Source organism: Myotis yumanensis, unplaced genomic scaffold (assembly GCF_028538775.1).
Source record: "Myotis yumanensis isolate MYYU_CA2020_CCGP unplaced genomic scaffold, mMyoYum1.0.hap1 SCAF_3, whole genome shotgun sequence".
Lineage (NCBI taxonomy): Eukaryota > Metazoa > Chordata > Mammalia > Chiroptera > Vespertilionidae > Myotis > Myotis yumanensis.
The window spans coordinates 150,859,454-150,869,481 of record NW_027223754.1 but is presented as its reverse complement, the minus strand read 5'-3'; the positions used below and the strand labels follow the sequence as shown (position 1 = coordinate 150,869,481).

Sequence of the window (10,028 nt, the reverse complement as noted above, 5' to 3'; positions counted from 1 at the left end):
GCCCAGCTGCCCAGGCCCACCCGAGGCTCAGGTAACCAGGGCTGGCCGAGGCTTGCGCTGCCGGCAGTGGCAGCAGCAGAGGTGTGATGGGGCGTCGCCTTCCTGATCGTCGGGTCGCCTCCCGCCCCTGAGGGCTCCCAGACTGTGAGAGAGGGCAGGCCGGGCTGAGGGACCTCCCCCTCCAGTACATGAATTTTCATGCACTGGGCCTCTATTATTATTATAATTGTTCTATTTTATTATTAGTTGTTGCTAATATCTTACTGTGCATAATTTATAAATTACTTTTACCATAGGTATGTATCAGAAAAAACAGTATATATAGGGTTCACTGTCTGCAGTTTCAGGCATCCGCCAAGGTTCTTAGACTGTATCCCCTGCTGTAGATAAAGGCGGGGGGGGGGGGGGGGGGGGGAATGGCTACTGGACAGTGTTTGAATCCATTCTGCTACATTCCAACTGAGTGGCTGTCCAGCCTTAGCTTACAGGGTAGTCCTCCTGAGGCTGCCTGTTCCGCCTCCCAGCATCCTGGTTAGAAAGTTCTTCCCTAGAGTGAATCAGTCTCTCTCTGAATTCCCATTAGAGGCATTCATTCATTCTACACTCTGGAATAGCCAAGCTCACTATTTAACAGTGGCATGAATTTGGGCAAGTTTACTTACCTCTTCAAAACGGTATCCTCATCTGAAAATAGGAATAAGAGTATTGATCCCACAGCATTGTTTTAAGGATTAAATGATATAACATAGGTAAAATGTTTAACACAGTATGCATCCTCTAAATGTTGATTATTACCATTATTCTACCAAATGAGTCTTATATGACATCTCATTATATTTTTCTCCTGCTATAAAATAGGTGCAGAAGACCCTTAGCGTTAAACTTTGCAAAAGTTAGGGGTTTTGTAGGCAGGCGCACATCTGGTCAGGCTTTCCTGCTATATGATAGGACCCTGCAAATAGTAGAGTGGCCTCTGACCTGGCATGAGTACTAAACAGCTCCCCACTCCCTTCCAACAATTCCTTGTAAAATTCGTAAGTGCCTGATATATATTTTTAATTCTCACCCAAGAATGTTTTTATTGATCTTATTTAGAGAGAAAGGAAGGAGAGAGAAGAGGGAGGGAGGAAGGGAGGGAGGAAGGAGGGATGAGAAAAAAACATTGATTGGTTGCCTCCAGTACTAGTCTGTCCGGGGATTGAACCCACAGTCTTTTGGTGTGCGGGACAACACACCAATCAACTGAACCACCCAGCCAGGGCTGCAATGGTATTTGTATATGCTGGCAAATACAGGGGAAAAGAATTCTATTTTGTACCTAACATGAATTTGAATCACTCTGCCAAGTGGCATCAGAAGTCAGTCACTTAGCTAGTCAACAACCCCAACATCTTCATCTCAATAGCAGTATTTATAAATTTACGTCTCTTTAGATTTCTCCCATTTACCTTATTGTGTGGCTAGCACTTCACTAGTCTAAACCACACACCACTGCCCTTCACCATCATTATACAGTCCATTTCAGATATTCAAATCAAGTCAGCCAGTTATTTCCCCAACTCCTAAAAATCCTATCTTAAATATTGATTCAAATTCTGAACATATACAAATTTTCTAATAAATAAATATATTTGTGAACTAGTGGGAAAAAATGTATCTACATCCATGTGACATTAAAAATAAAAAGAAGTGGTCAAAACTACTACTTGACTCTACCTTAAGGGTTTCAACTGTAGTTCGCATTTCTTCTGTTTAGTAGCTTGCACACCACTGACCTTGGGCTTCACCTTTGGGACTGGGTCAGCCCATGCTAAGGGAGTGCTACCAAGGGAACTCCAGTCTGGGCTAGGCCCAGAGATCTGAGAAGGGTTCTATAAACCATTTCTCTACTAAAACCTATTCTTTATCTGATCCCAAGCTTGCATCATGGTTTGGACCAAAAACAGGTACTCTACCCTGAAACTACCTTTCTTTCCCAGCAAGTTTGTACATCCTTTAGAGGCAGAATAGCATTGTAAGATTGTAGCCTCTGGGGCCTGAACTTGAATCCCAGTTCTCCCAGTTTTAGCCATAGGGCCTGTGTGCCTCAGTTTTCCCATGAGTACCCAACTCATAGATTGCTGGGAGGATAAGTTAATACTGTGATTGAAGAGTTTAGGATTAAATAATTTAGACTAAGTCCTGATATATGAAGCAACCAATAAATGAAAGCAATTTTGATTATCCTTATTTTAAATTCAATTAAAAAAAAAACAAAAATAAAATGTTACATTCAATTCAGAATGTGATTGAGCCCACTCATCCTAATTCCAAAAATGATTTGGTGCTTAGCTTGAGCTCCATCTGGTGGTTTTACAGCAATTCCCTGGAAAACATGAGTCAAATAAAAAGATGACAAATTTTCGAAAAAATATTTTACTCATTTAAAAGATTTAAGGATGTTGCTATACTTCTTTTTAATTTTTTTTTAATCCTCACCTGAGGGTATGTTTTCATTGATTTTTTTTTTTTTAGAGCGAGAGGAAGGGAGAAACATCCATGCAAGAGAGAAACATCAACTGGTTGCCTCCTGTATGTACCCCAACCAGGGATAGAATCCACAACCTATGTATGTGTCCTGACCAGGAATCCAACCTGCAACATTTTGGGTGTAAAAAACAAAGCTCTAACCATCTGAGCAACCTGGCTGGGCTATACTTCTTAATTATAATCTTTAAATATAAAGCAACAAAAGAGTGATCATACCCTATACTCATTTTTGAATGCCAGTCCAAATTTCCTGCCAAAATTTGGAGGGGGTAAATCTTGCTGGCAGTGCAGTCCACCAACTCAGTGCCTTAGCGGCCCCAGTCTCAACCTAGTGCAAGACAATTTCTTTTTAATAGCCTTTCCAGAAGCTATAGGACGCTTGAGGACTTGTTTCTCAAATAAGTTATTGACAATGGTGTTTGATTTTGTTAACTTTATGTTAAATCCTGACTGGACAAACTTCAGGACTGGACAAAATTAAGTGACCATACCTACATCATTATGAGGCCCTGGATGAATGCTCAAAGCAACTACCACTGGAGTCAAATTAGAGGTTATCAGCAACAGAAAATGTATCTTGGGCACTGGACTCTTGGGCAAAATCCAGTAAAACAATACCTGACAATGTTGCCAAAATATAAATAAGCACTAAATGGGTAACATCACCGATACAGACAATTCCCAATAGAAAAAAAGGTAATTTAGCTAGTATATTTAGGATAATATTAGCAACTTTTTATTTCATAAATAAACATTTATTTACCTTTTCCTCACAAACTCTATTTGTTGTTCATAATTATACCACAAGGCAAAAAAGGCCATGAATGACATTTATTTTCCAACTCATCTTTTTTTTCTCTAAATATATTTTTATTGATTTCAGAGAGGGAGAGGGAAACATCGATGAGAGAGAATGACTGGCTGCCTCCTGCACGCCCCCTATTGAGGATCAAGCCCGCAACCTGGGCATGTGCCCTTGACTGGAATCGAACCTGGGACCCTTCAGTATGCAGGCCAATGTTCTATCCACTGAGCCAAACCGGCTAGGGCTCACATCTTCTATTAGATTCTTTGAGAAAACTTATTTTAAGTATTTAAAAATTATCCACTAACTTTTTGGTGAACTAACACTGAGTAAACTGAGAAAAGTCTATTACGTAAAATAATTTTTAAGATTTTACTGGCATTCAGTTTTATAACTCAAAACTCCTAAAAGATTTGGGTCATGTCCTATTTATCTCTATATTGTACCCCAGCCTAGCAGTTTGCCTGGCACAAAATTTGTGTCCTGATGACTAAGTGACTTTATTCTAATAGATCCCACTTTTAGTTTAGTTTTCTCCTGACGTTAACAGCCTCTTCTGAGTAGACATCCATAAAGGCAGACACCTTGTATCGTTCCTTGTGCCCCTAGCACCTAGAAAAGACCCTGGCACACAGTAGGCACTCAAATATTTGTTGTTCCAGTGAATATATAGTGATGGTTAATATTTTTACAGTGAAATTTCAGAGGGAACACTAAGTTTATTTTATTTTTTTTGTTAAACTTCACCCGAGGATATTTTTTCTATTGCTTTTCAAAGAGTGTGGAAAGGAGGTGGGGGAGGGGGGGGAAGAGAAAGAGAGAGAGCGCGTGAGAGAGATAGAGAGAGAGAGAGAGAGAGAAACATTGATGTGAGAAACACATTGACTGGTTGCCTCCCACATGCACCCTGACTGCCCAGCACTTGGGGAATGCTAAGTTTAAATGTTTAAATGGCTTAACTAAAAGTAAACTTAGCCCTGGCCAGTGTTGGTCAGTGGTTAGAGCATGGGCCTGTGCACCAAAGGGTTATGGTTTCAATTCCAGTCAAGGGCATGTACCTAGGTTGCAGGTTCAATCCCCGTGTGGGAGGCAACCAATGGATTGTCTCTCACATCAATGTTTCTTTCTCTCTCCCCCTCCCTCCCTTCCACTCTCTCTAAAAATCAATAGAAAAAATATCCTGGGGTGAGGATTAACAAAACTAAAAATAAAAAATAAGAGTAAATTTAAATAAGAGTGAAATTAGTAAACTGTAGCAAGACAGAGCCAACAAAAATCATTTCATTATACAAACATTTCCAACAGTATATTCTATTCTTCTGAATACTAGTTTTAAAAAGTCAAAGCTAAACAAATTTCTTTATTGCTAGATCTCTATAAAATAATACTGAGCAAATACTTTCTGTGTATCTTCAAGCACATAGCACTTCCCAAACTGATATGACTACAAAATGTATTTTTTCACCACACATCTGGAAAAATAGATTCTGAGAAATATACTCTTGGAAATGTTGCATTATATTAGGCTACATAATATAAAAACTGATAAACATTACGCTAGTTCCCAGGATATTCTAATCTCCTTAAAAGATGGATCATACTAACTAGTACATGTTAATAGTCTATCTAAAAATTTAAAAGAAGAATCTGGACTTCTCCACTACCAGAATACCTTAAGGATACATGAAAGAAAAGATATTCATGATCTAAACAAAATACCTTTCATTATGAAGTATACAAACTCAAAACTCCAAACAAGTACTGCTGATAAGATCCACTGACATTACATTTTAAAATAACATTATATAATTAGTCTTCTTTAATCTAAGTTAGTATAGTATCACTTATCTTTACTAATACCAAAAACCACAACCACATTAATATTTGATAGAATCTTGATGTCTGAAATCTAATCCCTGTATATCAGATAGCGTCCAATTAAAATATAAGTATAGCTTTCATTCATCAAAGGAAATATTTTATTCAAATTTCTAAAACAAATTTGAGGTGTTATGTTGGGTTTGAATTGAAGAAAAAGGCCCATTTAAAAAATGGTTTTCATTTGATAGAAGCTGAAAGAGGTGTATACATTCTAGTCAAAGATCTGCCCCATGTGGCACTTTTCAAGTTTTTAAAAGTCTACCAGGCCAAACCCTTAGCCGCCTTCGCTGCTTTTGCTTTGCTTTTCCCCTTTCCTTTTTCTCGCTTTGCCTTCAGCCTTTTTCTTTGCCTCTGGTTCATCCATATGGGGTACTGTCCATGCTGGTCTAGAAGAGTCTTTTTGTTTCTCTTAATGTCAGTCTCCATTTTCATGTCATCTGAATAAAAAAATGGAAAAGCTATTAATACTCACGAATGAAAAATCAACCCTGTAAAAGAGCATATTAATGCAGTGAGAACATCAATAGTGAAAGTGGTCTGAAACAACAAAAGAAAACACAAATCCCTCATTGACTAACTCTGAAAACCCCTAACAACACTTTCAGTGGAGACACACACATGCTGTCAAGTGTTCCTACTACTGTGAAAGACAAGTATTTGTGAGCAAAGAGACATCACCTTTTTAGTCACTGAAAAACTTTCTAAAGAATGTTGTCATGATTGTCCTTTAGAATAATAAAGGTTAAATAGGAACCATTAAGGATGTATGAATTTGAGTTACTGCGTTAGGGGTAAGTATATGGTTCTGAGTGAGTTACAAGAACATTTCTTAAATTAAGTGCCTTCTTGAGCTAAATAAGACAGCTGAGCCATTAAGAAGTGTACCCACACTTCTAATGGAGAGGCCTCAGAAGTAAATGAGCTGATTAGGAATGAATGACCACTTCTAATGCCGTGAACTAGGAAGAGGAGGAGGAGCAGTAAGCAGCAGGATTTAGATGACAGAGATGGAGAGAAAATAGAGAATGACTGGATATATCTCGGGGCTACCACACTTTTCTAGCCAGATCACATGAAGAAATCCAGCTCTACTAACAGGAGACTTGGCAGGAAACTCAGTGCAACCATGCTGTGGTACATCTACCACCAACCTTACTTATTGTGAAGGACATGCCCAGAATGGCCTTCCCTGGGAACTGACCAAGGTATACAAGGTCTTCCATGTTTTCTACCACCTGACATTCACTTATCTGGTTTACTTTCTCTCTTCTCTAAAACAATGGCAAGTCTACTAGAATAGAGGCCTTTTCTCTAATATTCATTATTTCCATAGTACCTGGAATAACTAGTTGATGAATGATTATTTTAGGTGCTATTCTAGATTCTAGGGACATAGTGGTCCAAATAACCTCCCTGCTCTCATGGAGTTTACAACGTTCTTTTGAGAGGAGAATAACAGAGCAAACTTCAGCCTGTGGTAAGCAGTTTTTTAAAGAGAGGTTCTGTACCTCTGTCTATCAGAATCAGATTTAGTAACACATGGTGGACTCTGGTAAGCATATGAAAAGACAATGTAGTGTTTTAAGCATGAAAATAAAACTTGATTTATATTCTAAAAAGATCACACTGATTGATAGGCTGAAAAAAATCAGAAGGGAAAAAGAGCTGAAGAGAGAAAAGGCTACTATCATAATTCAGTCAAGAGATAGTGATCATTTAAAGTGAAAGCATAAATGAGAAAAACAAATAGATTCCTGTTGTATTTTGAAGATACTCAAGATGTGCTAATTGTTTAGATGTGGGAGAAAAAGGAAAGAGGAATCAAGGATATCTGTGAGGTTTGTGGCTTAAGAAATTAAGTGGGCAGATGAAGGAGTGGAAGGGGAAACATGAACTTGAAAGCAGAGATGAGGAACCATATTGAAAACAGGTAGATTACTAAATGGGGAGACACTGTGAAAGGAAATTTCTAGGATTAGAAAGTTAAGGAATGCTGCTCTTTTCCTTGATCACTGTACACCACATAAATACACTTCTATTTTAAGACCCTAAGTATTGTGAGTGCTTAATTTAATTTGTTGTCAAAGTAGTGTATTAACCATGTGAAAACCAATGAGTCTTTCTCTGTATTGAAACTATAATATACAGCCTCCAATTTTAGACAATAAGTAAGACAAAGAGGTCTCTAAAATCTGTCAAAATCAAATACAGGGAAACTTTATGAATTTTCAGGATAATGTAAGTGCAGAGGACTCTCAGAATGGGAACTAGTTCTTGTAAAGGGTAAAATGAAGAAAGATCTCCTTTTGTCCTGCCTCGTCCCTGACTGAATTGTGTACCTTCCAATGAGGATGTCTAGGTTTGCCTACTCCTATAGCACTGTCTATCTCTGAGACATTTGGGCTATTGTATAAACATCAAAGGCCCACTCTGCATATCCCCAAACGTGCCTATTCACATGAACTGGCTATAAAATAGTTTAGCACAGAAGCTCTAGCAGCACCATAAGCCTTCAAAGAATAATGTGGGCATGGCAGGTTTGTAGGGACGCAAGTGTGGGAGTGAATGGAAGACAGGAAAAAAGAAAAAAAGGCCTAAAAGGAAACTGACAGAATTTTTTTTTTTAACTCACCTTTGTCATCTTTCACCACACACTGGGTTTTCACTTCAGAATGTTTGGGGACCACCACAGTTGCTACCTCATGAACATCTTTCATTAAAACATCAGTATCTACTTTAAGAATACTTTTAAGTCTGCTAAGCTCCTTTGGGGCATTCTTTTTTCTCTTTTCAGCACGCATCTTCCTTTTCCACTTACTCCGTAAGCTTTTAGCCATATTTTATCTGGAAAGTGAACAAAGATACATATTAAAAAGTAAATATGTACCATCAAAGAGGGGCAAATGCTGGGAAAACCAAATCAAAAGGTATCTCTACAAAACATAAACAAACGGAAGGTAAAGCTTTTTACTCTGTTCATGATTTATGTTGGCTTAATGTGCAACTTCTGTGTGGATCAACATGGCCATGTACAGTCATTAAATAATTAAGAACACCAAATCAAATTCCCCTTGGTCACTCACTAGCTATAAGTCAAGCCAATTCTGAAAGTTCCTGGAGTTTCCATACAAGATGCAAAAATTTAATTTCCCCCAAAATGCAAAGAGCATCATCACCTTACATTTAGGCAACGACTCACAAATCACAAAATGCTTTTATAAATATCTCTTTTAACTGAATTTTGACTTCACTCAATCCTACAGGACACCCACCCAAGTCGTCATTACCCACCCCTTCAAGTCAATCTAGCCATCTTAAAGTTGTCCAATTCCACTGCTGCTTTCTCTCCATCCCTTATTCCCAGCCCTAAATCCTCCACAAGGTGGTTAGTGAGCTTCTAAAAACTTAGAGCAGCCCTGGCCAATGTGGCTCAAATAGCTGGAGCACCATCCCGCAAACCAAAAGGTGGTGGGTTCGAGTCCCGGTGAGGGCACATATCCAGGTTTTGGATTTGATCCCTTGTTGGTGTGTGTGCAGGAGGCAACCGATCTAAGTTTCTCTCTCACACTGATGTCTCTCTCCCCCACCCCTTCCTCTCTAAAATCAACTAAAAATAAAATTTAAAAAACAAACAAACACGAAAACACAAAACTTAGGAGCACATGACTGCCTTTCCTTAATGACTTTCCGCCTCCTATCTTCAAGATCTACAAGGTTATTTGTGACCTGACTCCTGCTTCCTTCAACTCTCTCTCCTCTTGTTCCATTTCACCCCCAACTGCATCTGAAAAAAGTCCAACTGGTGACAATGCAGGGACAGTGGGGATGTGATGAGAGGGGGGAAGGAAAGGATTATAAAGAGTTTTTAGGGATAGTTTTGAGAGTGATTTATAACATCCTCTTAATTGTGCTGGATTTATATTTGTATACACCTATCAAAGCTTATATATATTACACACTTTAAACATATGAAGTCTATTGTGCTAATTATACATCCATAACGCAGTTATATAAATCGTTATGACACGGCTTGGGTGGGAAGAAGTCCACACGATGTCCACATCAGGACCTTTCCATTTGCTCTCCTGTGCCTGAGAACCCATCTTCTCAAGGCTTGCTCCTCACTTCACTGGCTGAGAAAGGACTTCTCTGCCCATCAGCTCCCCTCCTAGTATCTCCTATGACAGATCCTTCCCCTTCCTTTTTAAGATGTGTTACAGTTTGAAATTGAGTTTATTTTCTGTCACCCCCGATGGACTGTGACTCCACTGGGCAGGGACTACATCGGTCTTTTTCACCGTTGGGTCCCCCGATACATAACTCTCTGCACATAGCAAAGGTTAAATAGACTTGCTGAATTAATAATGACTAGTGGGGTACCATTCCTTTGGACGCCAGCAATCACAAACTCAGGCTTTCCCCTTGTGAATAACAACCCCAAACCCGTACGCAGTGGGGATGGAAGGATTTCGTTCAACAGTCTTGAGGGCCGAGGTTAACCCGAGCCAGACTGAACGACGGACTCCAGTTCGCCCGGAACACCGATGCCCGAGGGCCGCCAAGACGAGAGGCCCCTGCCCCCAGGAGCGGCTTGCACCTCAGCCTGCCCAGTGATGGACGGGACTGCAGGCGGGCTTCTCTACGAGAGGCAGAACGGAGCCCCAAGTCCCACGCGTCACAGGACACCCGCTTACCTCTACAGGCTCACCACTCACAGAACACACGATCCAGACGACCAGAAGCCCAGCACTTCCGCCTTCCGGGACGCCTCTCCACACCGCGCCGCCCCGCCCCCTGGCGCGTTGCACGCTGG

At 39.9% G+C, this 10,028-nt stretch overlaps 1 protein-coding gene across 1 annotated transcript; it reads right to left on the bottom strand.

Annotated features, from left to right (window-relative positions):
• Positions 1-427: 427 nt before the first annotated feature.
• LLPH (LLP homolog, long-term synaptic facilitation factor) lies at positions 428-9,997 on the bottom strand. The gene is made up of 3 exons (XM_070409792.1): positions 9,910-9,997; positions 7,848-8,059; positions 428-5,652 (listed from the first exon to the last, which is right to left on the bottom strand). The coding sequence occupies exons 2-3, from the start codon at positions 8,050-8,052 to the stop codon at positions 5,474-5,476; spliced, it is 384 nt and encodes a 127-aa protein (XP_070265893.1). The 5' UTR covers positions 8,053-8,059; positions 9,910-9,997; the 3' UTR covers positions 428-5,473.
• Between the last annotated feature and the right edge of the window lie 31 nt (positions 9,998-10,028).

What these genes read in the sequence shown, in the direction of transcription:
- LLPH (XM_070409792.1), bottom strand. Translation starts at nt 8,052, where the DNA reads ATGGCTAAAAGCTTACGGAGTAAGTGGAAAAGGAAGATGCGTGCTGAA. An exon ending in TGTGGTGAAAGATGACAAAG is followed by an intron (nt 5,653 to 7,847) that starts GTGAGTTAAAAA and finishes TTTTTTATTCAG; the next exon opens with ATGACATGAAAATGGAGACT.